The 27,317-nt window shown below is 65.5% G+C and overlaps 6 protein-coding genes and 1 long non-coding RNA gene across 21 annotated transcripts; 4 read left to right on the forward strand and 3 right to left on the reverse strand.

The window, feature by feature from the left end:
• Positions 1-10: 10 nt before the first annotated feature.
• On the forward strand, positions 11-4,834 carry GPT (glutamic--pyruvic transaminase). Of its 9 annotated transcripts, XM_058565236.1 has the most exons (11): positions 1,879-2,246; positions 2,382-2,471; positions 2,547-2,655; positions 2,797-2,930; positions 3,074-3,317; positions 3,459-3,538; positions 3,614-3,750; positions 3,872-4,046; positions 4,154-4,309; positions 4,402-4,514; positions 4,585-4,834. In XM_058565236.1, exons 1-11 carry the CDS (start codon positions 2,121-2,123, stop codon positions 4,673-4,675), a joined length of 1,455 nt encoding a protein of 484 aa, XP_058421219.1. In that variant the 5' UTR covers positions 1,879-2,120; the 3' UTR covers positions 4,676-4,834. The 9 variants fall into 9 exon arrangements, with proteins under 9 accessions (XP_058421214.1, XP_058421216.1, XP_058421220.1 ...); XM_058565231.1 differs by having other exon boundaries at positions 11-2,246; positions 2,382-2,655; XM_058565233.1 differs by having other exon boundaries at positions 11-2,246; positions 2,382-2,655; positions 3,872-3,998.
• Positions 4,835-4,902: 68 nt separating this feature from the next.
• Positions 4,903-8,668, forward strand: MFSD3 (major facilitator superfamily domain containing 3). Of its 3 annotated transcripts, none has more exons than XM_058565274.1 (5): positions 4,903-7,418; positions 7,815-7,962; positions 8,049-8,173; positions 8,239-8,348; positions 8,435-8,668. In XM_058565274.1, exons 1-5 carry the CDS (start codon positions 6,737-6,739, stop codon positions 8,606-8,608), a joined length of 1,239 nt encoding a protein of 412 aa, XP_058421257.1. In that variant the 5' UTR covers positions 4,903-6,736; the 3' UTR covers positions 8,609-8,668. The 3 variants fall into 3 exon arrangements, with proteins under 3 accessions (XP_058421257.1, XP_058421259.1, XP_058421258.1); XM_058565276.1 differs by having other exon boundaries at positions 8,268-8,348; XM_058565275.1 differs by having other exon boundaries at positions 7,823-7,962.
• A 45-nt stretch (positions 8,669-8,713) lies between these two features.
• RECQL4 (RecQ like helicase 4) lies at positions 8,714-15,173 on the reverse strand. The gene is made up of 23 exons (XM_058565180.1): positions 15,075-15,173; positions 14,977-15,010; positions 14,808-14,899; positions 14,466-14,606; positions 13,564-14,162; positions 13,369-13,468; positions 13,169-13,295; positions 12,934-13,047; positions 12,698-12,829; positions 12,527-12,619; positions 12,311-12,447; positions 11,784-11,867; positions 11,525-11,704; positions 11,267-11,446; positions 11,052-11,193; positions 10,714-10,976; positions 10,377-10,641; positions 10,174-10,303; positions 9,918-10,093; positions 9,672-9,846; positions 9,440-9,590; positions 9,183-9,291; positions 8,714-9,091 (listed from the first exon to the last, which is right to left on the reverse strand). The coding sequence occupies exons 1-23, from the start codon at positions 15,156-15,158 to the stop codon at positions 8,967-8,969; spliced, it is 3,633 nt and encodes a 1,210-aa protein (XP_058421163.1). The 5' UTR covers positions 15,159-15,173; the 3' UTR covers positions 8,714-8,966.
• A 229-nt stretch (positions 15,174-15,402) lies between these two features.
• Positions 15,403-19,409, forward strand: LRRC14 (leucine rich repeat containing 14). 4 transcript variants are annotated; one of them, XM_058565261.1, is made up of 4 exons: positions 15,403-15,420; positions 17,055-17,408; positions 17,589-18,173; positions 18,272-19,409. In XM_058565261.1, the coding sequence occupies exons 2-4, from the start codon at positions 17,080-17,082 to the stop codon at positions 18,837-18,839; spliced, it is 1,482 nt and encodes a 493-aa protein (XP_058421244.1). In that variant the 5' UTR covers positions 15,403-15,420; positions 17,055-17,079; the 3' UTR covers positions 18,840-19,409. The 4 variants fall into 4 exon arrangements, with proteins under 4 accessions (XP_058421244.1, XP_058421242.1, XP_058421241.1 ...); XM_058565259.1 differs by lacking the exon at positions 15,403-15,420 and adding an exon at positions 15,479-16,314; XM_058565258.1 differs by lacking the exon at positions 15,403-15,420 and adding an exon at positions 15,479-15,841 and having other exon boundaries at positions 16,058-17,408.
• A 402-nt stretch (positions 19,410-19,811) lies between these two features.
• LRRC24 (leucine rich repeat containing 24) lies at positions 19,812-24,920 on the reverse strand. 2 transcript variants are annotated; one of them, XM_058565256.1, is made up of 4 exons: positions 22,187-24,920; positions 21,747-22,025; positions 21,415-21,583; positions 19,812-20,704 (listed from the first exon to the last, which is right to left on the reverse strand). In XM_058565256.1, exons 1-4 carry the CDS (start codon positions 22,352-22,354, stop codon positions 19,872-19,874), a joined length of 1,449 nt encoding a protein of 482 aa, XP_058421239.1. In that variant the 5' UTR covers positions 22,355-24,920; the 3' UTR covers positions 19,812-19,871. The 2 variants fall into 2 exon arrangements, with proteins under 2 accessions (XP_058421239.1, XP_058421238.1); XM_058565255.1 differs by having other exon boundaries at positions 22,127-24,920.
• On the forward strand, positions 20,908-21,897 carry LOC131419739 (uncharacterized). Its single transcript, XR_009223324.1, has 3 exons — positions 20,908-21,129; positions 21,260-21,410; positions 21,566-21,897. It is a non-coding gene; the product is annotated as an uncharacterized LOC131419739 (long non-coding RNA).
• Positions 24,921-24,954: 34 nt separating the features above from the next.
• On the reverse strand, positions 24,955-27,096 carry C21H8orf82 (chromosome 21 C8orf82 homolog). The gene is made up of 3 exons (XM_058565289.1): positions 26,902-27,096; positions 25,979-26,027; positions 24,955-25,710 (listed from the first exon to the last, which is right to left on the reverse strand). The coding sequence occupies exons 1-3, from the start codon at positions 27,061-27,063 to the stop codon at positions 25,265-25,267; spliced, it is 657 nt and encodes a 218-aa protein (XP_058421272.1). The 5' UTR covers positions 27,064-27,096; the 3' UTR covers positions 24,955-25,264.
• Between the last annotated feature and the right edge of the window lie 221 nt (positions 27,097-27,317).

Genomic DNA, 27,317 nt, shown 5'->3' on the forward strand with positions numbered 1-27,317 from the left:
TGCTGCTGGGCCTGGGCGCGCCAGTCCCTGTGGGCACCTGTCTGAGGCCTGTAGGTGTGCGCCGGGGCTTGCTTCTGGTGGCCCGGCTCCTGCATAGGAGTGAGGCCCACGGCCACAGGGCAAGAAGCCTGGCCCTTACTGCACCTTGTCTCCCTGCCTTCCCAGCTTCCTGGAGGCTCCTCTGTAACTCTTTGCTTTCCTGAGGGGAGCAGAGAGCTTTGGAAGGGCGCTCCTTAGGGGCCAGGGCTCCGGCTGTTCATGCCGAGTGGCAGGGATCCTGGCTTAGAAAGGGAGGGGGTGTTTTCCATGAAACTCTTGGGCCAGAGCCAGAGAAGCAAAGCAGTACAAGGCTAGCATCAGAAGCCTCCCTGGGGGGGCAGGTCCCCTGTTCCTGGCATGCAGCCTCGATCCTGGGGCCTGGCTGCCAGCTTCCGTCTGGGCTGGCAAAGGGGGCCAGCAATTGGCCTCTCAGGCTCTGGGCTGGTTGGGCACGCTGTGTCAGGGTGACAGGGGCCCCTTAGGGGCCCCACGTGGGAGGGCTGAGGGCACTGCCAGCTCATCTGTCTGTGGCAGGCGGCTTTGCATGACCACCAGCAGTGGGTGTCATGGGCTCTGGTCACCACCTCCTCTCCAGTGGACGCCGACCCAGTCAGCCCAGTGCCTGCATGGCCCACCCTTCCCGAGCATGGGTGATTGGGGCGTGTCATCAGCAGGGCTAGGGGAGGGCTGGGGGTAGGCTGCTGGTTAAATTTAGTGTGTGGAACAGTGCAGCTGCCCAAGGTCCACCTGCCACTACAGCTGCCACTTGGGCCCTGCTGCCAGGGGGCCGGTGGGGGCTGGCTCTGCCTGGGGCTGGGCCCATATTAACCTGTGCTCCAGCCTGGGGGCCAGAGGGGCAAGCCTGCAGCTGGGAGGCCAAGGTGGCGGTGTAGCTGAGAGGTGCCAGGTGAGAGGCGAACCAGCCGCCTGGGCTTCTGTTTTCTCTCCAGCCAGCAGGAGCCGAGGAGCCAAGGCTCCTCTTAGGCCTGACCAGCTGCCCATGCCCGCGGTCCAGCTCAGAGTCAGATGCTGGCAGCTGGAGGTAGCCACTCCTGGGCGGGGCCTATCAGCTCCCTGCAGGGCCTGTGGAGGTGGGGCCCTAGGGCCTATCTCGGCTAGTTTCCCCCTCTCTCCACCAATCAGGAGCAACAGGGATGGGGAGCTTACGTCACCTGGCCTGTGGTGTGCCCCAAGGTCAGCCTCAAGCTGGCGTGGCACAGCAGCAGCCCAGAGCAGCTGAGGTGTCCGAGGGCCCTTCAAGGGCCCAGAGCTGCCGTGCTCCCTCCCCCAACACCCCAACCCAGAGACTCCCGCCTTGCAGCACTGACCGGGGACCAAGGTCCAATCACAGGGCTCTTGCAGCCTCCAGGTCATGCCGCCAGCCCAGGAAGGGCCCGATGGAACCCTGTGTCTGAGCACCTCACTCCCCTCCCCCGACACCCCAGCATTCCTAAGGCCTGGCCCGGTTACCTGGGAGACAGGTCTGCTGGCCAAAGATGGGGGGCTCCGAGAGGGCTAGGCCTTGGCCAAGCCCTGCTGGGGTAAATCGCCAGAGGTCCCAGGCTCCATTTCCCCCTGGGGTTCAGCCTTGCCCAGCTCTGCCAACCCCTGAGGGCCCTTTGGCCCAGGCACTCAGCCCACCTCCCCTCCCCTGGGCCCAGTCCCTCACAGCTTCTTGGACCTTCCGTCTGTCCCTACCCCCCATGTGGGTCTCCTGCTCCCCTGTCATGGGGACACTGGGCGGGCGTTGGGCCTTGCCCCAAGCTCCGCCTGCCTCCTCACCCACTCCCTATGGCTGCCTGGGGCAGAACTGTGCCCAGAGCGGTGGGGCGGGGCGGGGTGGCACCAGCTCCTCCTTCAGCTTTTCTGTCCCTTTCAGTGGGGCCAGCAGGCTGCAGTGAAGACCAGGCCCTCTTACCTTGAGTCCCTGACCCAGGCCCCCCCTTCCCAGCCTGGCCCACTGAGCCTGGACCCAGCTTCCCTCATCCCCCCTGCTGGACCCTGCTGCCTCCTGAGCCTCCTTCCTGCCTGGTCTGAGCAGGGTCGTGGCCTTGAAGGCAGGTGACCAGAGCCAGGCTGCCATGAACAGGCTGAAGGAGAAGGTCTTGACGCTGGACACCATGAACCCGTGTGTGCGGAGGGTGGAGTACGCGGTACGAGGCCCCATTGTGCTGCGTGCCCTGGAGCTGGAGCAGGAGCTGTGCCAGGTATGGCCCTGGGACCCGCTGCCCTCCAGGCTGCACTTGGGCAGCTGAGTAGGTCCCATCCCCAGTGTCACAGGGGACAGCGGCCTGCAGGAGTGATAAGGCCCATTCTCACTGCTTGTACCCCCTCCCTCCCAGGGCATAAAGAAGCCCTTCACTGAGGTCATCCGTGCCAACATCGGGGATGCACAGGCCATGGGGCAGAAGCCCATCACCTTCCTGCGCCAGGTGAGGCTCAGCACTGCCCTGGCACCCCTCCCCCATCAGGCCATGTGCCGTGGCCTCAGCACTCGCTCCTCCCAGGTCCTGGCACTCTGCATCCACCCCGATCTCCTGAAGAGCCCCGACTTCCCCGAGGATGCCAAGAGAAGGGCAGAGCGCATCTTGCAGGCGTGCGGGGGCCACAGCCTGGGTAAGCGCCAGTGCCAGAGCCATCCCAAGCCCCAGGGAGAAGCAGGAGCTGGAGGGAGGCTGTTCCGGGGAGGGGCGGGCTCGCCCGCGGGAAGGGGGCTTGACGTGTCCTCCCACCCCGTCCGGCTCCACCCCGGCCCAGGGGCCTACAGCATCAGCTCCGGCATTCAGCTGATCCGCGAGGATGTGGCACGGTATATCGAGCGGCGCGACGGAGGCATTCCCGCGGACCCCAGCAACATCTTCCTGTCCACAGGGGCCAGCGACGCCATCGTGGTAGGCCGGGGCCAGGAAGGAGGACACCAGGCTCTTTGAGCGTGGCTGGGCCGGTCCAGCTCGTCTTGGCACGGCGACGCCCAGGGCGGGGAACGGGTGTAACCCCTGGCCCCGCCAACCCCGCCTCCCCATCCCGCCCACAGACAGTGCTGAAGTTGTTGGTGGCCGGAGAGGGTCGCACGCGCACGGGCGTGCTCATCCCCATCCCTCAGTACCCGCTGTACTCGGCCACGCTGGCCGAGCTCAACGCCGTGCAGGTGGACTACTACCTGGACGAGGAGCGCGCCTGGGCGCTCGACGTGTCCGAGCTGCGGCGCGCACTGCGCCAGGCGCGTGACCACTGCTACCCGCGCGCGCTCTGCGTTATCAACCCCGGCAACCCCACTGGTGCGCCGCCCCTCCCCCGCCCCACCGCGCTGGCCCGGACGTGCGCCCCGCCCGCCGCGCCCGGTCAGCCTGCCCCGCCCCGCCCCGTCCCGCAGAGAGCAGGGCGCGGTCGGCTGACGTGCCGCATCCCCCGTGCCCCAGGGCAGGTGCAGCCCCGCGAGTGCATCGAGGCCGTGATCCGCTTCGCCTTCGAAGAGCGGCTCTTCCTGATGGCTGATGAGGTGCCGGCAGGGTGCGGGTAGAGGGGGAAGGAGGGCAGGGGCGGGTGCCCTCGTGACGCCCGGCCGCCCGTCCAGGTGTACCAGGACAACGTGTACGCCGAGGGCTCGCAGTTCCACTCGTTCAAGAAGGTGCTCACGGAGCTGGGGCCGCCGTACGCGGCGCAGCAGGAGCTCGCCTCCTTCCATTCGGTCTCCAAGGGCTACATGGGCGAGTGCGTGCGGGCCGGGGGGCGGGCGGGGGCTCGCGGACCCCGGCCGCCGCCTGGCTCCCTTCGCCCGCTAGGCCGGCCGCCTCTTCCTGGCCCTGCCTCGACGCCCGCCCTCCCTTCGTAGGTGCGGGTTCCGCGCCGGCTACGTGGAGGTGGTGAACATGGACGCCGCGGTGCAGCAGCAGATGCAGAAGCTGATGAGCGTGCGGCTGTGCCCGCCTGTGCCAGGCCAGGCCCTGCTACATATGGTGGTCAGCCCGCCCGCGCCCTCTGACCCCTCCTTCGCCCAGTTCCAGGCGGTGAGCCGCAGGGGCCGAGGGGTCAGGACGACAAAGTGGGCGGGCTGGGGCTGCGGGAGCACTACGCCCCCGGCCCGGCCTAATGGGCCTTCCCTCCGTGGCCGCAGGAGAGGCAGGCAGTGCTGGCCGAGCTGGCGGCCAAGGCCAAGCTCACGGAGCAAGTCTTCAACGAGGCTCCCGGCATCCACTGCAACCCGGTGCAGGGCGCCATGTACTCCTTCCCCCGCGTGCAGCTGCCACCGCGCGCGGTCCAGCGCGCTCAGGTCTGGCGCAGGCGGGCAGGGGGCGGGGTCTCCGGGGGGCGGGGTCTGGGGCGCGCCATCCTGACCGCCCCGCCCGCTCTGACCGCCCCCAGGAGCTGGGCCTGGCTCCGGACATGTTCTTTTGTTTGCGCCTTCTGGAGGAGACGGGCATCTGCGTGGTGCCTGGGAGCGGCTTTGGGCAGCGGGAAGGCACCTACCACTTCCGGTGAGGCCTGGCCTGCGCAGGGTCTCCTCGCGGGCTTCACCCCCTTCACTTACCTTCCTTTCCCTTTTAGGATGACCATTCTGCCCCCCATGGAGAAGCTGCGGTCCCTGCTGGAGAAGCTGAGCCAGTTCCACGCCAAGTTCACCCGAGACTACTCCTGAGGACCCCTCTGGGGCCCAGGCCCGGCCAGGGTGGTGTGGCAGGGCCAACCCTAGACTGACCATGGCCAGGACCCTGGGTGTCTCCTCCTGCAGCCTGTGGGGCTGGGCCCCTGCCTCTCTGTAGGCCCCTAATAAAGCTGTGAGATAGCCTGACTAGAAGCTGTGTGCACACCTGTATGTGCTTCCCCCACCTGTCCACTTCTGACTGCTTTTCTGTGCCAGGGTCTGTGCAGGCCTGAGGACCCAGCCCTGAGCGGAACACTTGTCTGCCTTCAGGAGGAGTGGTCGAGGAGGGCTTCCATAGGAGGTGACCTTACAGATGCAGAGCCTCCCGTGGGCTGGATCTCCACGGTGGTCCCTGGTCTTGGGGCAGAGACCACAAACATTCACAGAAGAATTAGGAAGAGTGAGAGGTATGAAGGAAAGCACCTGGCCACCTGCACCTCCTCAGGGGCAGGACAGGGAACATGTTAGCTGGAGGATGGAGTTGGCTGGGTGGGGTGACCAGTGGACACAGAGTCACAGTGGGGGCTCAAGGAGGATGTCTTGGTTTTCCTGTTAAGTGGGTAGACGATGGTGGTGCTGCCACCTGAGGCTGCTGGAGGAGCAGCCGTGCCCAGAGCGGGGAGGGGAGGAAGAACAAATGGGTTTCACTTTGCCCATGTTGTGTTTGAAGTGTGTGGTGTGTGTGACATCCTAGTGCACATGCAGGCCTTGGGCTGAGAGACCCCTCTTGAGCTGGGGCGCCCGAGAGCAGGAGCCAGGGAAGAGGGGAGGTAAGATGCTGAGGAAGAGGCGTCTGGGGAGAGCTGGGCTGGAGGACCCAGGCTGGGGATGGGTGGGCAGCTGTGTGTCCTCCCCATGGGAACGCGGGGATGAGCAGCTACTATGTGCATGTCAGACACTGGTGGGTTGCTGCCCAAGCAGTCCTCTGAGGTAGGCATGGTAGCCCCCATTTATAGATGAGGAAACTTGGGCCCCCCAAATATGTGGAAGTGATAGGAAGCCCACTCAAAGTGGTTTCAGCAGCTGAGGGAGTGCATTGGCTCAAGTTCCTGCTGGTTGGTATAGGGGTTGGGTCAGCTGCAGGGACCCAGAGGCTTGGAGGCAGTACTGGCCAAGGCTCCAGCTCTGTCTGCTCCGGAGGTGGTTCTTAACCACGGTCTGTGCTTCACTCCTTCCTCTTTTGGGCCTCGGGGGCCCACGGTGTGCAGCTCTGGGCAGGAGGAGAGACCACATGAGACCCCACATTGGCTTGCGCTTCCCCTTGGATGGGCCCCTGGCAGGGCCAGCTGGAGTCGGCAGGGGCCTGCTGGTCAGGCTCTCCTGGCCTTGTCACTGGACACTAGAAGGCATCGCAGGCAGCAGCTGCCTGAATTCTGGCCAAGCCTGGGTCCTGACCTTTCACACAAACCTTCTGCCTTCCATGGTCCTTTGTGGCCACTGGCTTGGGAGGGCGCTGAAACCACAAGCACAGCTAGGTGAGTGGCAGAAGTCTGCAGTAGTGGACCCTGAACCTTAAGAGGCCAGCTCCTCCTTGGGGAATGCTGGAGGGACCCGGCCGACGCTGCAGCAATCAAGCTCCAGGTAAGACACCAGGAAGCACTTCTGGAGAGTTAGGGTCTGAGTCCGGGGGGCCTGGGCGCCGCATCTGTGTCCAGGGTGTCTGGGGGCCGGATCTGATGACCCTGGGAGAGACCAGAGCTGCGGGTTGCGAAGGACTCCCGCCGGTGCCCGAGCTGGCCGGCCGCACCCAGGTTGGCCACTGGGGGCGCCCGCGGGCGGCCGTCCGGCGCTCTGGCCCGCTTGGACGCTCTATGGCCGCCGCGCGCCCGCGCAGAGCGGAGGCCGGGTGGCGGTTCTTCGGGACCGGGACCGACGGCCCGGGACGAGGGTACGAGTGTGGACGCTGCCCGGCCCGGCCGGGATCCCGCCCAGCCCAGCCCAAAAGCCATGCCTCCGTGTGATCCCTGACCGGACCGGCCTACGCGGCCCCCACTCTGATCCCACTCCAGCCTGGCCGCCCGGCCTCGGCGCTGGCCCTGGGCCCGCTCTCCGGCCATGCGTGGGAAGCTGCTGCCGCTGGCCGGTCTCTACCTGGTGCAGGGCCTGCCCTACGGGCTGCAGTCCGGCCTGCTGCCCGTGCTGCTGCGGGCTCGCGGCCTCTCCCTGACACGCGTGGGGCTAGCTAAGGTGCTGTACGCGCCATGGCTGTTCAAGCTGCTGTGGGCCCCGCTGGTGGACACGCGGGGCTCCCCGAGGGCCTGGCTGACGCTCAGCACGGCCGCTCTGGGCCTGGTGTGTGGGCTGCTGGCAGCCCTGCCTCCTGCTGAAGCTGGCCAGGCCGGGCTGCCCGTCACTGTGGCGGGGCTGCTTTTGTTGCTGAACCTGGGTGCGGCTGTGCAGGATGTGGCTCTGGACACGCTGGCCGTGCAGCTCCTGGAGCCAGCTGAGCTTGGCCCCGGCAACACGGTGCAGGTGGTCGCTTACAAGCTGGGGGCGGTACTGGCTGGGGGGGGCCTGCTGGCTCTTGTGCCCACCCTCTCGTGGCCTCTGCTCTTTCTGCTCCTGGCTGCCACCTATTGGCTGGCTGCTGCCCTGGCCTGGGGTGCGCCCGTCCTGCAGCAACAGCCTGCACCTCAGCCCTCAGAACCCTCCCCACACACCCTGCACCTTCTGCAGGACTTGCTAGCCGTTCCTGGGACCCTGTGGACAGCGGGCTTTGTGCTCACTTACAAGCTGGGTGAGTGAGGCCTTGAGTCAGGCCACAGCAGGGGTGGGAGCCTGGGGGAGCTCCAAGTGGGTCCCCAGGAGCCCACCCTGGAACCCACTTGTGGGGCTGCCCTCTTTCTGGAGTGTGACCTGAGGCTGGAGCCCAGCCCAGCTTTGCAGCTGGGCCTCGCCTTTCATCCTTCTTCAGCTGCAACTCTGTGGCCACTCTGAGCTCCAGCCACAACCCCTTGGTTCTTTCTGGAGCTGCTTCATGCTGACCCTGAGCTTGGCCAATGCCCAATCTCCGCTGTCTCCCTGCATTTGTGGCCCAGGACAGAGACAGGGCAGGGGCCTGGCTGGGGGAGCATGACTGAGGCCCCAGGTGGAGAAGGGAAGTGGGGTGCCTCTGCTCACAGTATCCCCACAGGTGAGCAGGGCGCCGGCAGCCTGTTCCCGCTTCTCTTGCTGGACCACGGCATCTCCAGCCCGGAGCTGGGGCTGTGGAATGGTGTGGGCGCCGTGGCCTGTTCCATTGCTGGCTCGTCCCTGGGTGGGGCGCTGCTGGCCAGGCACTGGTGAGCCTTCCCCAGCCTGCCTTGCCCACTTGCTCACCCCATGACCTGCCGCATGTCCCCTGACCTGCCCAATCTTCCCACCCCAGGCAGCCGCTGCCCCTGCTGAGGTCAGTGCTTCGGTTCCGTCTCGGGGGCATGGCCTGCCAGACCGCCCTCCTCTTCCACCTGGACACCCCAGGGGCCAGGCTAGGCCCCAGCACGGTACTGAGAGGTGAGGGGCTAGCCCTGGGGGGAGAAGCCCGAAGTCCTGGGTCCTGCTGACCTCAGCCCTCCCAGGGGCAGCCTTGCTGAGCCTGTGTCTGCAGCACTTCCTGGGAGGCCTGGTCACAACCGCCACCTTCACCCTGATGATGCGCTGCAGCCAGTTGGCATCCGGTGCCCTGAAGGTGAGGGGGTGTGACTGGGATGCCAAGGGGCCGCAGGGCTGGGGTGCAATCAGGTCCGGACCTGATCCTGATGCCCCCACCCCCAGGCCACACACTACAGCCTCCTGGCCACTCTGGAGCTGCTGGGGAAGCTGCTACTGGGCACCCTCGCTGGAGCCCTGGCTGACGGCCTGGGGCTGCACCTCTGCTTTTCCCTCCTCCTTGCTCTCTCAGCCATGCCCATTGTGTACCTGGGCCTGGCCCCCAGCACCCTGGCCTGAGCTGGGCAGCTGGACTGGTTAATAAAGCCGAGTGCGCCCGTGGCCTGGCTGTGTCTAGGATGTGTGATGTGAAAAGCTGTCCTTCGACTGTGGGTACTGTGCCACTGGAAAGGAGAGTCTCTAAAAACGACTCGAACATCTTTTATTCTGCATTTTAGGGTCTCCTTGCCCCACCCCTTGCCCCCCGGCAAGGGGCTTTGTCCAGGGTGGTCAGTCACTGTCCTGGCCGTTGACATCCTGGTGCCTTTGCCTTGATGAGCTGCTGCACCAGAATCCTCCTCCACACCGTGATCATGCAGCACAGCTCATGCCTGCGTCTGTGATGTGGGGGAACCAGGGCTCTTCATCCGCAGGGTGGTCAGCGGCCCCACAGCAGGATCTCTTCTGTGGCCAGGTGTGCCAGGGCATGGAAGCTCAGGTGTAGGTACCTTCTCCAGAAGCGCCGGTCCCGCCCGTACACTTGGGCTGGGTAGCAGGGGCTTCCTGCGGTGGACCAGAAGACATGGTTCTGAGAACTCCACCAGTCCAGCCCCCAGCACTGTCTGTGTCCCGGCCAAGCCTCCTAGGCCCTCACCAATGCCGTGGAAGATGCGGGCCACGGCCCTGCCCGAGAACTGCTGCTCTGGCCATGAGGACAGGAGGTGGCGGATGTCTTGGCGGACCTGGTCCTCCCAGTCCTGAAGCTGCGGGTGGGGGCACATTGCAGCTTCTGCGGCACTGCGTCCACACAGCCCACGGCGGTGCAGGGCAGGAAGCGGGGTGTGCACACACCACTGCCTAACCGCCCCGGGCGCATGGCTTCTGCAGTCCCACAGGAGGGCTGGCACTCACCCTGGCCTGCCCCGGTTCTGGGTCCTCCATGCCTCCCAGCCCCTCTCCTGCTTCCTCTTCCTCAAAGTAGTGGCTGAGCAGGGCCTTGAGCCTGGTACTGCGCTCCTCATCGGGCTGCTCCAGGCACGGCCCGCAGCTGGGGAAAGCTACGCTGCCATGGGAGAGACCTGTCAGAGCTGCCCACCTGGGGGAGGGTGGGGCGGCCCCAGGCCCTGCCCACCCTCTCCTGCACCTGTGAAAGGCCCAGAAGGAGCGGCGCAGACAGGCCAGGGCTTCCCGCTCTCGGGCCTGCACACGGCTGTATAGGAAGTCACAGATCTGGTCCCTCTCCTGGGCGGTCAGGTCCCCGGGGCTGTGTAGGTGGAAGGCCAGCTCCCTGAACTCCACCAGCACCCCCGTGGCCCGAGGTGCACCTACCAGAGAGCGTATGAGACACGGGCAGGTGGGCAGGCAGGTGACAGGCAGGGCTGGGGGCAAGGTGCACCTGTCCTGGGCTCTGGGTCCCACTGCAGCTGCCGGAGAGCCTGTCGCACAGGGGCCAGCTCCCAGCCCATTGAGTCCGCCAGCTGGACCATGTCAAACTCCACAGAGCTACTGTTCCCACCTGTGTTCTCTGGTGGCTGCCGGGCAAAGTACACAGCCAGTGGGGGACACCTGTGTCAGGAAAAGGGACGTGTGATCGGCAGCCCCAGTTGTTTGTTCCTGCTCCTAGCCTGGGTGGCAGGTGTGCTCACCTGCAGGCCAGGGCCTGGAGCTGGGTGGGGTCCCCCAGGCAGCGCAGGTGGCAGTGGGCATAGGTGGGTGCCAGCAGCTTCAGCCAGCGCCGTGGGTGCAGCTCCAGGTAGCACAGCAGGGTCTCAATGGCTAAGAGGCAGAGCGGAACTCAGGGGCTGTGGGGACATGGGGACACTCCCCCCTCCTGCTCTTGGTTCCTCACCCTCCTCAGGCATGTCCAGGGCCTGCACCGTTGGCTGTACCAGGAGTGCCCGGTCATGGCCCAGGCACCGGGCTGTGGCCTCCTGTGCAGACATGGCCACAGGGGCCCTGGCCGAGCCCCTCTCCTCACTGTGGCCCCCCTTCTGCTCTGAGGACCACTGGGCACAGGGGCAGGGTGGGAACGCGCGCTGCACCAGCTTCTTCACAGCGAGGAAGTCAGTGGCGTTGGCGTGCACGTGTCTGCGCAGCTCCCGCAGATCCTCGCCCTGAGAAACAGCCGTGAACATGGGCTGTGGCACTGGCTGGGGTGGGGGAGCTCGAGAGGGGTGGGTACCCACCTGGGGCTGTAGGAAGAGGTGGCAGTGTGCAGGCTGCCCGTCACGCCCCGCCCGGCCCACGGCCTGCACGTAGCTCTCGAAGCTCGGGGGCAGCCCTAGGTGCAGCACGGCCCTCACGTCTGGCCGGTCCAGCCCCATCCCAAAGGCCACCGTGGCCACCACCACCCGCAGCTGGCCCTCCATGAAGGCCCGCTGCACCCGCCGCCGCTCCCGGCTGCACATGCCAGCGTGGTAGGCTTCAGCCACAGCCTCTGGGGCTCTGCCTGCGGGGAAAATGCAGAGTCAGGTGGGGCATGTGCCAGACGGGTCTGTGGGGTATGGTCCTGCCACCACCTCACCTCCGGGCCTTGAGGCCCAGGCCTCAAGCAGGCAGGTGCGGAGCAGTGCAGCGATACGCTCAGTGTCCTCTCGCCTGTTACAGTAGACGATGACAGAGTCCAGGGCACGAAAGCGGTCACTCTGCAGCAGTGTCACCAAAGCCTTGGGGGGGATGTTGGTCAGCGTGGGCAGTCAGGAGGTGGAGCCTCTGCTGGGCCCGAGTGTGCACACCTACCTGGTCTGGGTCTCTGTCCATGGACACAGAGAGGTGCAGGTTGGTGGGGATGGTGACTGGCAGCCTGAGGACAGGCTCCTCGGCCACGCCCAAGTGCCAGGCCACGTCACGGGCAGTGCTGCGTGTGGCTGTGGCTGTGAGACCCAGGAAGCAGCGCACGCCCATGTGCTCCCGTAGCACCTGTGTGGGAGAGGGAGCAGTGAGAACACCCAACTCACCTGCCTGGGCATCCTCACCTGTACCCCAGACAAGGCTCACCTTGCAAACTCGCAGGTAAGAGGGCCGGAAGTTGTGGGACCACTGAGAGAGGCAGTGGGCTTCATCGATGCAGGCAAAGGCAACCGGGGGCAGCTGAGTGAGGCAGGCAGGGCCCCCTGCCCCAGCCCCAGCCAGTGCCTCAGGCGACAGCATCAGCACGTGCACCTGGGCTGCCCGGACCTGAGGACGGCAGGGTCAGGAGCACCTCCCAGGTGCTGCCCGCTGCTCCCACCTGTCTTGGCCTGTGGAGGCCCCTCACCTTCTGCAGGGCAGAGTCCTGCTGCTTCCTGGTCATGCCCGAGTGGATGCAGGCCGCCTTCAGGCCCGGGGGCAGGCCAGACACCTGCAGATACAGGAGCACAGCCTATCGCAGGCCTGCCAGCCCTGGCCCTTCCCCAAATGCCACTCAGGGTTGCTCTGCCCAAGAGCTACCACCGTCTCCACCCCAAGCCTTCTGTGGGAAAAACACAGATCCTGGGTCCTACGACTGAGCGTTCAGAGCCACCCGTGGTCCTTGGCTCAGGAGCACCAGGAGTACACAGGCCCTTGTGGGGATGTCCCCCACTTCCTAGCACTGCTTCTCTTGGGGGTGGTCCTGGGTCTGGCCAGCCACATGCCTATTGCCTTTGGGCCACTGCTAGGCCTGTGGACAGAGCTGGCAGGCGGAGAAGAGCCGGGCTCCTTGCAGCCCCCAGGTGGGGATGGGGCAAGCAGCAGCAGCCAAGGGGGTCAGAGGAGCTGTGGGCGCCTGCCTTCTGCACATGCCGGAGGGCCCTGTCTGCCTACCTGGTCGTCCATGAGTGACAACAGGGGAGAGATGACGAGTGTGAGGCAGGGGCTTCGCCGGGCATAGAGCAGTGCGGGGAGCTGGTAGCACAGGGACTTGCCGGCACCCGTGGGCAGCACCAGCAGTGTAGACATGCCTATGTGAGACCCAAGGATAGCAGCGCCGCTCTGTGGCCTGGCTTCAACCCCTCCTCACCCCCTGGCAGCCTTGCTCACCAGACAAAATCCGCATGACTGTGTGCTCCTGCCCGGGGCGGAAGGCTCGGTGCCCCAGCTGCTCTAGGGCCTGGAACACCTCAGCCGGTGTCTCTGTGGTCACAGGTCTCAGTCAGCGTGAACCCACATCACCCCTATCTCTCAGTAAAGGCTCTAGGCTGGCCTGCTCACCTGCCACCTGCCCAGAGGGCCCCCGTGGGTAGAGTGGCGGCATGGTGGGGGGCGGGCAAGGCGCCCCGGGCACAGGCTGCTCCGTGGGTATTAGCAGCTTAGGCCCAGCAGGCTCTTTATCTTTCTCACCTGCTGGAAGCAGACAGGAAAGGGTGGTGTGAGAGCTCCAAGCTGGGCAGGGATCATTCTAGCAAAAAGGCCACTGGCTACAAAATCTTCTCCATCCCTTCACTCACCAGGGAGTTGGCAGGTAGCAGTACCGGTCCGCTGGGCTACTTCCTCCAACGTGGGCAGGGTCTGCGTGTCACCCTCATCCTCACCGGCCTCCTTCTGGGGAGCCAGGGTAGGTGCTGGGCCAGAGATGGCAAGTTAGTAGGGGCTTTCGCTTGAGCCACAAGTGCCCCCCGAAAGAACACAACACCCTCTTCAAGCAGTGTCGGCTCAACCTTCCACCCAGGACAGACGCCTCACCTGGGTGAGTACACTGTGATGCCCAGTGGCCAAGCTGCCCACACCAAAAGCAAGAATCTTTGACTGTGGCTCTGGGCTGACCACCCCCAAAACACTCCCCTTTTTTCTGCCACTTCTGCCTCCATGCCTGTGGGGACCACAAAAGAGAGTCACAAGGTGAGAAGCAGGAAGGGTGAGGGGAGCGCCTGCTGCCGTCTCACCTGTTTGCGGAGGAGCCTGCCACGAAGGGCTGGGCCCCGCGCGTAGCGTTTCCGCTTCATGTTGAGCCGCACATAATTGCTCCTGTCCTGGATGGCTGGTCTAGAAGGGAAGCACAAGTGGGTCATGCCCAAAGCCCTGCCCACCCCCCCAGCTTGACTCAAGGTGATCCTGCTAGGAGCATGAAGCCACGGTACCTGGGGGCCGCTGGGCTGCTGGGGGGCTGTGACCCCACAGGCTCCCCTGGACACCCTTCTGTATATGTTGTAGCCCCAGCTCTCCCAGGTGGGAGTTCTGCTTGGCTGCTGTCCTGCTGGGCCTGTGCAGGGCTCCGCCTTGGCTCCTCACTCTTCCTTTGCTTTTTGCCTTGAGTGTTGCCAGGCTGGGGGCTCCCTGCACGGACTCTGGCTGCCTGTAGGGCTGGAGACTCTGGGCCTGGTAAAGGTGCCTCGGGGCCAGTGCTGAGACTGACGGATGGGACACTTGAACTCAGAGGCTGTGACTCCTCTGTACCCAAGCCAGGCTGGCAGGCCTCAGGAGCCCCCTGAAGGTCTGGGGCCTCACTGTGACACCGCTGCAACCAGCTCGGGTCCAGGGAGCCCAGCCGCAGGCTCAGGGACGCCCGCAGCTGCTGGAGTCGGCCTGGCCTCAGTTGGGGCCTGGGAGGCTGTGGGGGACCCTCACTGACTTTTTCTGGAGAGATGGGGGCAGCCCCTGCATCAGGCAGTTGCGAGGTGGGCATCTTGGATGAAGGTCTTCGTGGAGGCCGGGGTGTGCGGCCCAGGGCTGGCCCAGCCTGGGAGGGGGAGGACAGACTAGCAAGCAGGAACTCAGGCCCCAAGGCTGCTGCGGACTCTGAAACCTGCCAAGGTCCCCAACCTCAATGGAGGGGCAAGGTGAGCAGCACCAGGCTGGCCTTGAGCTCCCCTCAGGAGTTGTGCTCTGGTTAACGCTATAGCCATGCGTGCGAGTGTGCTAGTGCAAACACGTGTGTGCGTGAAAGACTTGACAAGAAGAGATGTCAGGTGATCTTGCTCCTAGGCCGAGGCAGTTCTGGACCCAGATTGGATGCACTGCCTCCCCAGCCCTTCCCCCTCACCTGCAGAGTCCCCATTAGGTTAGCCTTAAGCCTCTTCCCGTAGTCCTGCACAGACGCCCGAGGGCTTGGTCCTGGCGTCAGCTGGGGACTTTGGGTCGCAGCCCGATTCAGGTGGGACCCCCAGCAGCTGAGCTCTAAGACCTGCAGGAGGAGACAGCGGTGGCTCGCACCAAGGAAAGGCTGGTGTGGGAGGCGGAGAAGTCTCCAGCCTCCCTCCTCAGCCCCCCAGAGTCTTGGCGAGAGCCTGGCCCTCCTCCACCCCATCCAGTCCTCCTGCCAAGTTCTGTGCCCTTTCTTGGCTCCGCCGTGCAGAGCTGACCCAGGGTGTCGGGGCCCGGGTACCTCCTCGGCCGCAGCGGGGAGCGACTGCTGGGGCCTGACGCCGCCGGCCTGGTCCAGGGCCTCCTTCAGGGCGCGGTACTCCCGGTAGAGCGCTGGGGGCGAGGGTCTCGGGGGTCAGGGGTCGGGTGGGGTCCCCCGGCTCCCCACCCCCTCCACCCCGCGTACTCACCGCGGGTCTCCTCGGGCGCCGCCTCCACGTCCTCCTGTGAAGGAAGCGCGTCAGCCGGGGGCCGCGCCCTCAGCCCCCAGTCCCCGGGCAGCCCGCACCTGGCCCGGTCGTCGCCCTCGCTGCCGCCGGAACGCGCGCTCCCACGCCTGCAGCCGCGCCCGCACTTCCAGCCGCCGCTCCATGGCCGCCGCGCCGCGCCCCCCGCACCGGCGCCCCGGGAATCTCCCGCCGCGAGCGCGACGCCGGCCGCCAGCCAATGGGGGCGCTCGGCGGCGACGGAGGCGGAGCGGCGCGGCGGCCTCTGGGCCGGGACAGCCAATCCGCGGGGTCCTGGCGGGGAGGCCAATGGGGGGCGTCTACGTCATCACAGCGCGCGGCGGCGCTGGGCGGGGCGCGGCGGACGGCGGGGCGGGGCCGGCGGCGGTGGCAGAGGCTGCGGGGCCGGTGAGCGCGGCCGGGGATGGAGAGGGCGGCGTGCGCCCCCGGCGCTGCCTGGCCGCACGAGCCGGGCGCGGCGCTCGGGGCGGCGCCGCCCGGGAAGGTGGGCGGGAGCCCGGGCGGGGCGGCCGCGGGCTGGGGAAGGACCGGGAGCCCGCGCCGGCCTGAGCGGCCTCTGCCGCGGGGCGACGCGCCGTCTTGGAGGGGCAGAGCCCGCCCGGGAGGTGGAGGGCGGTGGGTTCAGCGCCTCCCGCGGCTTGAGGCCGGGAGGAGGCGGGCGGGGGCGTCTTCGGGGAAACGCCGGGCGCCGCATGCCGCGGGAGGGGGCGGCGGCCACCGCACAGAGGCTCCTCCCACGGTGACCACACTGACTGCTTTCCTTTCCTCTCGTGACAGGTGTTAGCTTGGTCTGTCCTGTCACAGCGAGGTATGAATCGTCCTCGCGAGATTTGTCCCCAGGCAGAGCGAGGCCGAGGGTTGGCGTCCGGGGTTTCTCAGGAACCAGTGCCCTAAGGCCTTGTTGTGTATGAGGTCCTCGAGAGCAGGAGATCTGGGGCCAGACTGCCCCCTGCCTCAGCTCATCATTCAGGCTGTGACCTTGGGCGGGCGAGGCCTAGATCTTAGTTTTCTAATCTGTTTTCAGGGGGATGACCGGGAGGCAGATTTGAGGATGAGGTGCCTGTGCACAGTAAGTTGGCTAAGTGTTGCTGCTGCCTGTGGCCTCAGGCATCTCCTGTGTGCCCCTTGTCAGCTTGGATGTCCCTTTGGCAGCGGCCTCTACCCTTCTGAGCAATCCCTGGAGTGGGGCCTTCTGAATCCCATGGGTTTGAGACTTGGTTTGTCAACATGGTTCTCCAGGGAAGAGGAAGATGTTTAGACAGGTGACAAGAACTTCCCTGGGTGAGAGTTATTTTTTCTCTTCCTGTAAATCTGCAGGGGTCTCCCTGCCTGGTAGTGCTCCTGGATGATAGTAGTTAGGACAGGGGCTCATGTTGAGGGCTTGGATTACTCAAGCTGTCTGGACTCAGTGTTCCCTGGGTGCTGGTCCTTTTTACCTGCTTGATGTTTATTAAGTGGCATCTGTGCTTCCAGCTTCTCTTTGCTGTGCGGCAAATCTAAGAGCCACAAGAGCCTCTGTGGAGGGGAGGGGAGGGAACTGTGATACAGCTTCCAGCCCCCGGGAACATCCCACCCCCTCTACTGCTTCTGTGTTAGTGCAGGGGCCTGAGCTTTATTCTACTTTTGAGGAAGGGAGCATTTTTGATAAGTGGCTTTGTGACTTGGGAAGCTTGAAGTACAGACGGGGGCCCTTGCAGACCAACAGCCATCAAAAGCATACCCAGATGAACTGGTCGCTTCTGGTGCCTTGCTATTTATATATTGCTTGATGACTTTGTTTCCCTAAAGACGTCCCCATGCTGTTAGAGGGCAGGGACTGGGAGGTGGCCTTGTTCCCCTTTCTACTCTGCCCAGCCCATTGCTAGGCACCTAGCACTTGCTCTTAGGTGATGAGGTCCTCCACTGAGCACCAGCTCTGCGCCAGGCCCCGTGCTGGGCTCTCCCACTACCAGTGCATGGACGGGGCTGTGGCCAGGCCATGTTCTGGGGTGTTCTCCCTGCTGAAGAGCCCTTCCCTGCAGGTGGCCTCCTGCCTGGCCCAGCACCATGCACACGCTTGTGTTCCTGAGCACGCGGCAGGTACTCCAGTGCCAGCCAGCTGCCTGCCAGGCCCTGCCCCTGCTGCCGCGTGAGCTCTTCCCCCTGCTGTTCAAGGTGGCCTTCATGGACAAGAAGACTGTTGTGCTGCGCGAGCTGGTGCACACGTGGCCCTTCCCACTGCTCAGCTTCCAGCAGCTGCTGCAGGAGTGTGCCCACTGCAGCCGGGCCCTGCTGCAGGAGCGGCCCAGCACAGAGAGCATGCAGGCTGTGATCCTGGGGCTCACAGCCCGGCTCCACATCCCAGAGACCGAGGCCGGCACGCAGCCCCTCTGCAGGTATGGGCTCGCCTGAGGGGCCCTCAGGCCTGGGGGGTGCAAAGAGGGTCCCCCAAGAGTTTCCAGGCTAGTACAAGGGCTCAGTGCAGGAACAGGCATTATGCTCCTGTTCCAAGGTGTCTGGGAGTGGGTGTGGGCTCTGTTCCCTTGTTTCCTGCCTCAGCCCACCCGTGCTCCCAGGAAGCATGCACTGAGGGTGCTGGACATGACGGGCCTCCTGGACGATGGCGTGGAGCAGGACCCCGGCACCATGAGCATGTGGGACTGCACAGCAGCTGTGGCCCGCACATGCATCGCACAGCAGCAGGGCGGGACTTCGGAGCCCGGGCTGGCCCCTGTTCCTGTGGAGGTGCGTGTGGACCTGCGGGTGAACCGGGCCTCTTATGCGTTCTTGCGGGAGGCGCTCCGCAGTAGCGTAGGCAGCCCACTGCGGCTCTGCTGCCGGGACCTGCGAGCTGAGGACCTGCCCATGCGCAACACCGTGGCCCTGCTGCAGCTTCTAGATGCGGGCTGCCTGCGCCGCGTGGACCTGCGCTTCAACAACTTGGGGCTACGTGGCCTGTCCGTCATCATCCCACATGTGGCCCGCTTCCAGCACCTGGCCAGCCTGCGGCTGCACTATGTGCACGGGGACTCACGACAGCCCTCCGTTGATGGCGAGGACAACTTCCGATACTTTCTGGCCCAGATGGGCCGCTTCACCTGTCTTCGGGAGCTCAGCATGGGCTCCTCTCTCCTCTCGGGGCGGCTGGACCAGCTGCTCAGGTGAGCAGGCCCTCCTATTACCCTGCCCCTCCCCTCCTTTCCCCTCCCGAGACCTTCCCCTGGCCCTGCCTGTTCGTGACCCTTTGTGTCCATTGCAGCACCCTGCAGAACCCCCTGGAGAGCCTGGAGTTGGCCTTCTGTGCCCTGCTGCCTGAGGACCTTCGCTTCCTGGCACGGAGTCCCCATGCTGTCCACCTCAAGAAGTTGGACCTAAGTGGCAATGACCTGTCTGGCAGCCAGCTGGAGCCCTTCCAGGGTCTGTTGCAGGCGGCAGCAGCCACGCTGCTGCACCTCGAGCTGACTGAGTGCCAGCTCGCTGATACCCAGCTACTGGCCACACTCCCTGTGCTGACCCGCTGTGCCAGCCTCCGCTACCTCGGTCTCTACGGCAACCCGCTGTCCATGGTGGGCCTCAAGGAGCTCCTGCAGGACTCGGCGGCACAGACTGAGCTGCGCACAGTGGTGCACCCCTTTCCTGTGGACTGCTACGAGGGTCTGCCCTGGCCGCCGCCTGCCTCTGTCCTGCTGGAGGCCTCCATCAACGAGGAGAAGTTTGCCCGTGTGGAGGCTGAGTTGCACCAATTGCTGGTGACCACAGGCCGTGCCCATGTGCTCTGGACCACAGACATCTATGGGCGCCTAGCTGCAGACTACTTTAGCCTTTGACCTCTGAGCTCTGGGTGAGACAGGCTGTCCTGGGGTCCAGGGCTGCTGGAGGCTCCTCCCCCACTTGGGTAGGCAGAGCCTTTGCTAGGACCTTGCTGGAGGCCTGACACAAAAACAGTGGTGTCTGATTTTCTTGCTTCTGGGTGCACCATGAGCCTCCCCATGCTTTGTGCAGCGCTCTGGGCAGTTTGCCCTGCATCTGCTCCCCTGACTGGCTGACCGTCTGTGAGCCTGAGGCTGGATTACGGGCCTGCAGGGCCCTGCTTGGTTTAGCCGCACCTGGCTGCCTTCCAGCATCCTGGTCCTCTCTGTGGAATGTTCTTGGGGTCCCAGCTGGGAGCTGAGAGAGAGCCCTTTGGGCCCTTCTCAAGAGCAGACTGTTCTGGGGTTGAAGTTGGGACCGGGGCCTGCTTCAAGGAGGGTAAGGTCCCCATGCACTCTGGGGCTTCTCAAGGTTCTCCCTGCCCTGGGGCCCAGGAGACTCCCTGTCGGCTAGGCTTTGGGCCCAGAGGATGTCCTTAAGGTACAAATGTGCAGTGCGTTTGGAACTTAAGTTTGTGGCTGTTTTTTCTGTCCTAATTGATCGGAGTGACTTGTCCTCGGCTCTGCTGTCACCCCAGCATGGATACTGGGTAACAGCTGTCTTTGTCTGCCGCTCCCTCCTCTTCCAGGGCATCCCCAGCAGCATCGCAGTCCCTGCGGGCGTATCCGTGGCCCGTCGCCCTGCCCCGTGGGCTGGCCCAGGAGCCTCCAGCCTCCAGGAGGCCGGCGGGCGGGTCGGGCCCTGCCGAGCTGGCGACTGGGATGGCTCTGGGAGGACTTTCCTGGAGGGCCTCAGTGGGCGTGCTGGGAGCCTCCCTCGCCACCCTTCGTCTGCACCCCAGGACCGCAGAGCCGGGGTCCCCCGCCCCAGGGCCCACACAAGGCTCGCCGCACACTGCGCAGCTTCCACCCTTTACTGACGGACCGGCGCGTGCGCGAGCGAGCCCGCCCGCCCGGCCCTCCGCGGCGCGTCATCAGCGCGCGCCGGCCTCAGCAGCGAGTCCCGCAGGCGGCCAGGCCCTCGGCGAAGAGCGGCTTGGAGCGGTCGATGACGAACATCTCGTGGCCGCGCTCGCCGCGGAGCTCCTCGAGCTGCGCGAAGGTGCAGGGCCCGTCCGAATAGTCGTTGATGAACAGCGCGCCCTCGCCCGGCGGCCCCGGCGCCCGCGGCCCGCGCCGCCCGCGGCAGATGAGGGCCGCCAGCAGCAGCGCCGTGAGAGCCAGGAGCGCGATGGCCGCCGCCACGGCCGCCTGCGTGGCCAGGCCCAGGGCGCGGAAGGCCAGGCTGCCCGCCTCGTGCAGGGGCTCGCGGCCCGCGGCCGGCGGCGGTGGCCGGGACAGGTTGATCAGCAGCTGGAAGGGCACGCGGGCCGCGCCGCCGGCGTTGGAGGCCTCGCACTCGTACTTGCCAGCGTGGGCCAGGGTGATGTTGGCGAGGAAGAGCATGCCGCTGCCTGTGTCGGAGGCCGCGGGCGCGCCCGGGCCCGGCGACCAGCCCTCCGGCTGGGCCTGCGCGCGCGGCTGCCCCTCGCGAGGCTGGGCCACCTTTCTCCAGGTCACCAGGGGCTGCGGGTAGCCGGAAGCCTGGCAGGCCACCCGCAGGTCCTCGCCTAGGTTGGCTGTCACCTCCAGCGGCTCCACGTGCACAGAGGGCGGGATGCAGATGAGGCTACTGCCAGAGACATCCAAGAGACTCTGAAGAGCGAGGCGCGGGGGCTCCGCACACGTGATCTTCTTGTCCCTGGAGCTTAGCAGCCGCTGACCCCCCTCCTTGATCCAGGCTCCCAGCCAGTGCAGGGCACAGTCACAGCGCCAGGGGTTCTCTGCAGGCAGAGCAGTGGTGGGGAGGTAGCTCAGGGGTGGCCCCAAAACGCAGCCTCTGCAGTTGGGGTTCTGTTGGGCAGAGCAGGAGCCCCTTGCCCACCTCCCACAGAGTTGGGGACCCCTGCCACCCCTTCTCTGACCCCAAGCTCCTTGGAGTGTGGGCAGGCTCTTCCCTTGCCCCTTGAGTTCTGTGATGCACATTCCAGTTCACTTCACTGGTCTCTAAGAAAGCCCTCGCTCTTCAAGTCTCTGCAACAAGTTCCACTATTTTGGGGGAACCTCGGTGTCCACATAGACATCCCACTGGCACTAAAACCTGGCAAATCCTGTCAGCCTTGTTTTCAGGTGCTGTCGCCTGGAAAGGCGTCCAGTTCTGTTCTCATCTTTCCAGTTTTTGCCTGCCTGCCATCTGGATGGCCCCAAGGTGTGCAAGCCCCTCAACCCTGTCCAGTCTGTTCGGACACCTCTCCCTTTTCTGTCTTGCTTAGGCGGGGTCCCTGAGCTGTGTCCCTACCAGCACCCCTGTTCCTAGCAGCCTTCTGTCATTGCTGCAGGTAATGGTGTGGCCCTCCAGAGTGCTGCCCGACAGTCTGCTGCTCAGAACCACTGCCATGGGAGCCCCCTCCACACCTGGGCCTGCTCCCTACTGCCACCACTCTGGCCAAGGAAGATACCTTTGCATGAGACCCCTTGCCCCAGAAAGAGGTACCTGTGAGGCGCAAGACCTGCAGGCTGGCCAGGGGCTGCAGGGCCTCACGGCTGATGGTGCCCAGCTGGTTCCTGCTGAGGTCCAGCAGTGCCAGCGAGGAGAGCCCGGCCAGGGCCTTGTCCTCCAGCAGCTCAATGCTGTTTTCTTGCAGGTGCAGCTCCTGCAGTCGCTGAAGCAGGGAAGCAGATCATCAGGGATAGGGGCCCTGGGGGACAAGTCCCCTTCTTACCAGGCTAGATTGGGTTGACTTTTCTCCCCTTCACTACTCCAGCCCGGCAGGGCAGGTGGTGGTACAGGAGGACCCCTTCTTACCCCACCCCCAAACCCCTCACCGGCAAGTGCAGGAAGGTGAAATCCAGCAGCTGCACCAGCTGGTTACCAGCCAGGTAGAGTACGCGCAGCTGGGCCAGGCCAGTGAAAGCGCCAACCCGCAAGCCGCGCAGCCGGTTGCTTGTGAGCGCCAGCTCCAGCAGGCGCGGCTGTGCGTGGAAGGCGCCTGGCTCCAGGGTGCGCAGGCTGTTGTTGTGCAGGTAGAGATGGCGCAGGGCGGTGAGGGGCGCCAGGACGCCTGGCTCCAGGCGCATGATGCTGTTGTCCTGCAGGAATAGCGTCTGCGGCCGGAAGGAGGGAGAGAGGGAGGACGTTTACCCTGCTGAGGGAGTCTCCTTCCCTAGGGCAGGCACCCCATCCACCCACCAGAGTGCTCACACACCTGTTTCTCCCTGTCATGTGCACCCCTAGCCCTCGGCTGGTGGTCCCACGTGGTGCCCACCTGTGTCCCTGGTGGGATTCCAGGCGGGATGATGTGCAGCCGCAGGGCGCCGCACTCCACCGTGGTGCTGTAGCAGCGGCAGGCGGTGGGGCATCCGGTGGCGCGGGGTGGGAGACTGGGCACCGACAGCAGTGACAGCAGCACCAGTGCAGGCACCCCCGGGGCCATCTCCCTCGGGACTGGCTGCGGACCAGAAGCTGCAGTCTCCTTACCAGCCACCCTTCAGTGTGGCCCGGGATGGGATGCACCTCTGGAAGCACAGGTTGGCAGGCCTGCCCCTACCATTTGAAAGCCAGCAAAGAACACGGATGGAGGCCCACACCCTGTGTCTAATTTTTGAAAAGCTGTACATAAGTTTAAGAAACTGATAAATAAAACGTTCATTCCCTTCCTTTACAAAAACACAGTCATCAAGATTTGGGGGGGCCAGCCCCGTGGCTTGGCGGTTAAGTGCGCGCACTCCGCTACTGGCGGCCCGGGTTTGGATCCCGGGCACACACTGACGCACTTCTCCGGCCATGCTGAGGCCGAGTCCCACATACAGCAACTAGAAGAATGTGCAACCATGACATACAACTATCAACTGGGGCTTTGGGGAGGGAAAAAAAAAAAAAAAGGACGAGGATTGGCAATAGATGTTAGCTCAGAGCTGGTCTTCCTCAGCAGAAAGAGGAGGATTAGCATGGATGTTAGCTCAGGGCTGATCTTCCTCACCAAAAAAAAAAAAAAAAAAAAAAATTGGGGGCATTAGATTCCAACTTAGAATTTCTGATGTCCTCAGAGTCTTGCCACAGAGGCCACCGGGGAGAGCCAACCCCACCCAGCCCCCTTCTCTTCCCATCTCCCTCCGCCTGGCACTGTGAGGGGCTTCCTGCTCATGCATGTGGATGTCTGGGTCTCACTGCCCTCTACATCCTAGCAACTGACCACTCCCTGGATCTGGGGTGCAAGAGGTTGGTGCAAGGTATGGGCTTGGGGACATGTGGGCAGTGAAGTCCAGGGCCCAGTTAGCCAAGTGGGCTGGAAGGGGAAGAGCAGGCTCTGGGCAGACACATCTCCTTGTCCACATGGACTCCTCACTCTGGGGGGACTGGCATGAGACCTTGTCAGGCAGAGCCTAGAGCAGAGGTCCTTTTTTTGCCCCTAGGGCAAGGCCTGCGGCCCCACGCTGCCACTGTCCCTGTCCTTACTTGACCCAGTGTTAACACTCGTCCTTTTATCCCTAGAATTCATGCTCTCTGCCCACCCTGGGATTCACCTGTTGTGACCTGGGCAGAACTGGTTTCAGCAGAGCCACTAGCCACAGGAAAATCAAGTCCTAGCTTTGTCCAGTCTGTGTTCCTGCCCTCTTGGGGGTGGGGTGGGGGTGGGGGTGGGTGGGACAGCTTAGCTAGAATTAAGGATTTTCTCAGGGAACTTGTTAGAGAATTGGGGAACGAGACAAACAATGAGAGAGTCAGTTTTGAAGCCATGGGCCTGTGTTCTCCATGCTGGCTCCCAGAAAGGTGTCTCTGTTTTTGGGGGTAGGTGGGAGCCTCGGCCACGATCTGGGTTTTTAGTGTAGTTTCCCAGGTAGGCTCTGGGAGCAGTGACCTCTTGGACTATGAAAGAGTGAGCAGTGTCTCGGGGGTTTATACACATGCAACTGTGATCCTAGAGAGATGGGTAAGGCCTGGGGCTAGTACCAGGTGGAATGAGTCCAGTTTTAAAGGTGGAGACCCGGGTTGAGAAACGAGCCAGTCTGGAACCAGGGATGGTGAGGCTGAGGGTGTGCTGTCACCCAGCTCCCGGTCCCCCTCAAATGGTCCCCACTTGGAACGCCTGCCTGTTCATCAGGCCTTCCTGCTGGCAAGAGTGAGTCATGTGGAACGGTATCAAGGGACCTTGGTGTTCGTCTAAGTCTTGCTCTAAATCGTAACTCATGTGATTAGTCACTGGAGATAAAGTAGGCACAGCACGAATTTTAATGAGATAGCTTTGGCCCAGGGGGAGGCAGTTCTCAGGTGTCTTAGGATGTGTGTGAACCTCAAGAAGATGGGGGCATTCTCTGGGCCCCTGGGATCCATTTCTTTGAGCAAAAGAGTTGGCCCAGAGCTCCTCCACCCAGCCTTCAGCAGCAAGGCCTCTCAAATAGAGGTTCTTGGCCTCCTCCTCAGGACTCGGGGCACTGCGGCTCACATGGACACCCACTAGATGCTCATTCCTGTAGAAGTGCCGGCCTGGGCAGGGAGGAGGACCCAGGAGGGAAAAGCAGGGAAGGCCAGCCCAGAAATCCTTTTACCCAGCAGACAACCCCCTAATCCGGCTGGCAGGGGGCGGGGCGGCACATACAGGATTCGGCGATGGCTGTCACTGTCTCCGGGGCGCCCATCTGTGCGGGGGTGGAGGAGAGAGGGAGGAAGCCCTGCCATCCCCTCGAGCGCAGTGCGAGGCCCGAGCCGGGTGCCTCGACCCCCCACGGCGTCCCCTGCACTCGCTCCAGCGCGGGCCTGTCCGGGGCAGGTTCAGGGCAGGGCGTGGTCCGGGCCAGGTCGCACGCCCTTCTCGGTGCGCGCCGGGGGCAGAGCAGGGACAGCGCCATCCCGCCCCCACGCCCGCTGACCTTGGGTCGGGCGCCCCCTCACCTGACGCTCCCGCGGCGCGGCTCCCCCGCCGAGCCCGGCGCCCCGGCCACCGAGCAGCGCCTCGCGGGGGACAGGCGGGCGCCGCTCGCGCAAGCGCACTGGAGCCCCCGCGCCTCCCGCCCGGACGCCCGGGCCTGCCGTCCCGAGCGCGTGCCGAACCGGAGGACGCCCCAAGCCCGGGGTGTGGGGAGGGAGTGGAAGGGCCCGCAACCCCGACCCTCCCGGATGTCGGGGCCCGGACCGCGGCAGCACCTCGGACAGCGCCGGACGGGGCGGGGCCGCGGTGCACCACCGCCGCGCATGCGCACTCGGCCGGCGGGCTCTCCAAGTGGCGCGTGCGCAGCGACGCGAGCCGGGGGCGTCAGGAGGGCGGGGGCGCGGTCAGCTGCGGAGGCCCCGGAGGGCGGTCAGCTGGGGGCGCCGGGGGGTGGGGGGGCGAGGGCAGGGGAGGCGCTCAGGGCGGTGGGGCGGCGAGCAGCAGCGGGGCCAGGTCCATGGTGAGGGCGAGGCGGCGGCCCTGCCAGCGCACGTGCGAGGGCAGCGCGGGCGCGCCAGGCGCGTACTCGAAGCAGGCGCTGAGCTCGAAGGCGAGGGCCGAGCGCACTAGGCCCACGCTGCCCGCGCGCTCCGGCGCCGGGTGGTAGAGGCGCCCGTTGGCGGCCAGGGGCAGCAGGCGCGCGGGCTCGAAGGGCACCGTCAAGGCCTCGCCGCCGCCGCAGTAGGAGAGGAGCAGGGGCCCGGGGCGCGCGGCCAGCAGGTGCGTGAAGACCACGGGCCGGTCCTCGCAGCGCAGGAAGTTGCGCTCCCTTCCGCAGGGCGAGAGGAAGGGGAAGGAGGCCTCGTAGCGTCCGCTACGGTTGGGTCTCAAGCGGGAGAAGAAGGTGACCAGGAACTGCCGGTCTGGGGGGCGAAGGGCGCCGCTGCTCACCATGCCGGGCGCCTGAGGCCCCGGGCCCTGCTTCCCCAGGCAGGCGGCTCGCCCTGGGCCACGCCAAGATCTGGCGCCGGCTGTCGGAGGCCCGCCCTGGCCTCACCCTAGACAGCGGGGCTCTTGAGCGCAGGATGCCCAGTCCCCTGCTGTGGGCGGCCGCGGGCAGGGCGGGGAGTGGAGGTCGCCAGGGCCTTTCCCGAAGGGAGAAGTAAGGCGGGGAGGAGGGCGCAGCAGTACCTTTGAAGCAGGTGATGAAGTTCTTCATTTTGGAGTCGTCCAGGAAAAGCTGCAGACAGAGGGGCAGGCCGTGGCCCATGAGTCCCAGCTGGGAGCCCGATGGAGCAGGCACCAGGGCGGGGAGGCCTGCGCGGGCTTGTGCCCGCTTGCGTTGTCCGTCTGTGCACACCGTGTGCAGGGAGGCGCGTGGGTCAACCTGGGGGCCCTGCCGACTTTCCCGCATCTGCTCCGCAGCCCGGGCCGTACTTCCTCGCGCACAGGTTCCCTGGGCTGGCATGCCTTTCCCGCGCCTCTTCCCACCTCCTTTCACGTTTCTAATCAGATGTGTCACCTCTTCCGCGAGGCTACCCGACTTGCCTCCTCTCGGATATGCCGGATGCCTCTGCCAGGGTTCCCAAAGCAGGCGGGGCGGCGCGGGACTTGGGGTGCAGAGAGCTGGCGTCCCAGCTCAGCAGAGTCGGGTTCACTTATCTTAAGAGACCCCATCCACTCCTCCGGCCCCGCCCCCTTCTCGAGGCCCCCCTCCCGGCTCGTCCCCTGTCGGGGCCCGCCTCCGATCCCGTTCCCTCTCGCGGCCAGCCTCCAGCCCGCCCCTTTCTCGAGGCCCCCCACCTCCCGGCCCCTTCCCCTCTCGCGGCCCGCCTCCGACCCGCCCCCTTCTCGAGGCACCCCTCCCGGCCCCGTTGCCTCTCGAGGCCCGCCTCCGGCGCGCCCCATTCTCGAGGCCCCCCCTCCCGACCCCGTCCCCTCTCGAGGCCCGCCTCCGGCCCGCTCCCTTCTCGAGGGCGCCCCTCCCGGCCTCGTCCCCTCTCGCGGCCCGCCTCCGGTCCCGCCCCCTCGCGGGGCCCGCCTCCGGTCCCGCCCCCTCTCGGGGCCCGCCTCCGGCCCTTCCCCTGCCTACACAGGCGCCCCCCCCAGCCCACCTGGCCCTGATGATCCACGTAGTAAAAGTACTCGCGCGTCCGGGGCTCGGGGCGCTGGCCCTGCGTGTAGGAGACGCCCGCGCCCCCACCACACGCCCTCGTCCCCGTAGACCGCGCCAAGGCCAGAGCCCTGGCCCGGAGCGCCCCGCACGCCGGCCACATCCTCCTCCCGAGCCGGAAGCGGTCGGAGGGTCACGCGCAGGCGGCGCTGCGAGAACACGCGTCCTCCGGCGGCCGCGGCCTCGCGCTTTGAGTTCCGGCGGGGTCTGAGGAGCTCGCCTGGCCGGTCCGGCGGCCCCGACGCTCCTTCGTTCCGGGCCTGCCGGGGCAGGCCGCCCGTCGGCGCGGTGCGGGCGTGAGACGGGGGTGCAGGCGAGCTCAGGAACGGGGAGCCAGGCGGGGTTCGGGGCGCCGGC

This window comes from Diceros bicornis, chromosome 21 (assembly GCF_020826845.1).
Source record: "Diceros bicornis minor isolate mBicDic1 chromosome 21, mDicBic1.mat.cur, whole genome shotgun sequence".
Lineage (NCBI taxonomy): Eukaryota > Metazoa > Chordata > Mammalia > Perissodactyla > Rhinocerotidae > Diceros > Diceros bicornis.

What these genes read in the sequence shown, in the direction of transcription:
- RECQL4 (XM_058565180.1), bottom strand. Translation starts at nt 15,158, where the DNA reads ATGGAGCGGCGGCTGGAAGTGCGGGCGCGGCTGCAGGCGTGGGAGCGC. An exon ending in TGCTACCTGCCAACTCCCTG is followed by an intron (nt 12,830 to 12,933) that starts GTGAGTGAAGGG and finishes GTCTGCTTCCAG; the next exon opens with CAGGTGAGAAAGATAAAGAG. An exon ending in ACCTCTTCCTACAGCCCCAG is followed by an intron (nt 10,642 to 10,713) that starts GTGGGTACCCAC and finishes GCTGTTTCTCAG; the next exon opens with GGCGAGGATCTGCGGGAGCT.
- LRRC14 (XM_058565261.1), top strand. Translation starts at nt 17,080, where the DNA reads ATGCACACGCTTGTGTTCCTGAGCACGCGGCAGGTACTCCAGTGCCAG. An exon ending in GGCACGCAGCCCCTCTGCAG is followed by an intron (nt 17,409 to 17,588) that starts GTATGGGCTCGC and finishes CCGTGCTCCCAG; the next exon opens with GAAGCATGCACTGAGGGTGC. An exon ending in CGGCTGGACCAGCTGCTCAG is followed by an intron (nt 18,174 to 18,271) that starts GTGAGCAGGCCC and finishes TGTCCATTGCAG; the next exon opens with CACCCTGCAGAACCCCCTGG.
- MFSD3 (XM_058565274.1), top strand. Translation starts at nt 6,737, where the DNA reads ATGCGTGGGAAGCTGCTGCCGCTGGCCGGTCTCTACCTGGTGCAGGGC. An exon ending in TGTGCTCACTTACAAGCTGG is followed by an intron (nt 7,419 to 7,814) that starts GTGAGTGAGGCC and finishes GTATCCCCACAG; the next exon opens with GTGAGCAGGGCGCCGGCAGC. An exon ending in CCCCAGCACGGTACTGAGAG is followed by an intron (nt 8,174 to 8,238) that starts GTGAGGGGCTAG and finishes CAGCCCTCCCAG; the next exon opens with GGGCAGCCTTGCTGAGCCTG.
- C21H8orf82 (XM_058565289.1), bottom strand. Translation starts at nt 27,063, where the DNA reads ATGTGGCCGGCGTGCGGGGCGCTCCGGGCCAGGGCTCTGGCCTTGGCG. An exon ending in ACGTGGATCATCAGGGCCAG is followed by an intron (nt 26,028 to 26,901) that starts GTGGGCTGGGGG and finishes CTCTGTCTGCAG; the next exon opens with CTTTTCCTGGACGACTCCAA. An exon ending in CTTCATCACCTGCTTCAAAG is followed by an intron (nt 25,711 to 25,978) that starts GTACTGCTGCGC and finishes TTCGCCCCCCAG; the next exon opens with ACCGGCAGTTCCTGGTCACC.
- GPT (XM_058565231.1), top strand. Translation starts at nt 2,121, where the DNA reads ATGAACAGGCTGAAGGAGAAGGTCTTGACGCTGGACACCATGAACCCG. An exon ending in CCTTCGCCCAGTTCCAGGCG is followed by an intron (nt 4,047 to 4,153) that starts GTGAGCCGCAGG and finishes CCGTGGCCGCAG; the next exon opens with GAGAGGCAGGCAGTGCTGGC. An exon ending in GAAGGCACCTACCACTTCCG is followed by an intron (nt 4,515 to 4,584) that starts GTGAGGCCTGGC and finishes TTTCCCTTTTAG; the next exon opens with GATGACCATTCTGCCCCCCA.
- LRRC24 (XM_058565255.1), bottom strand. Translation starts at nt 22,354, where the DNA reads ATGGCCCCGGGGGTGCCTGCACTGGTGCTGCTGTCACTGCTGTCGGTG. An exon ending in CACATGACAGGGAGAAACAG is followed by an intron (nt 22,026 to 22,126) that starts GTGTGTGAGCAC and finishes TTCCGGCCGCAG; the next exon opens with ACGCTATTCCTGCAGGACAA. An exon ending in GCAGGTCTTGCGCCTCACAG is followed by an intron (nt 20,705 to 21,414) that starts GTACCTCTTTCT and finishes CTCTGCCTGCAG; the next exon opens with AGAACCCCTGGCGCTGTGAC.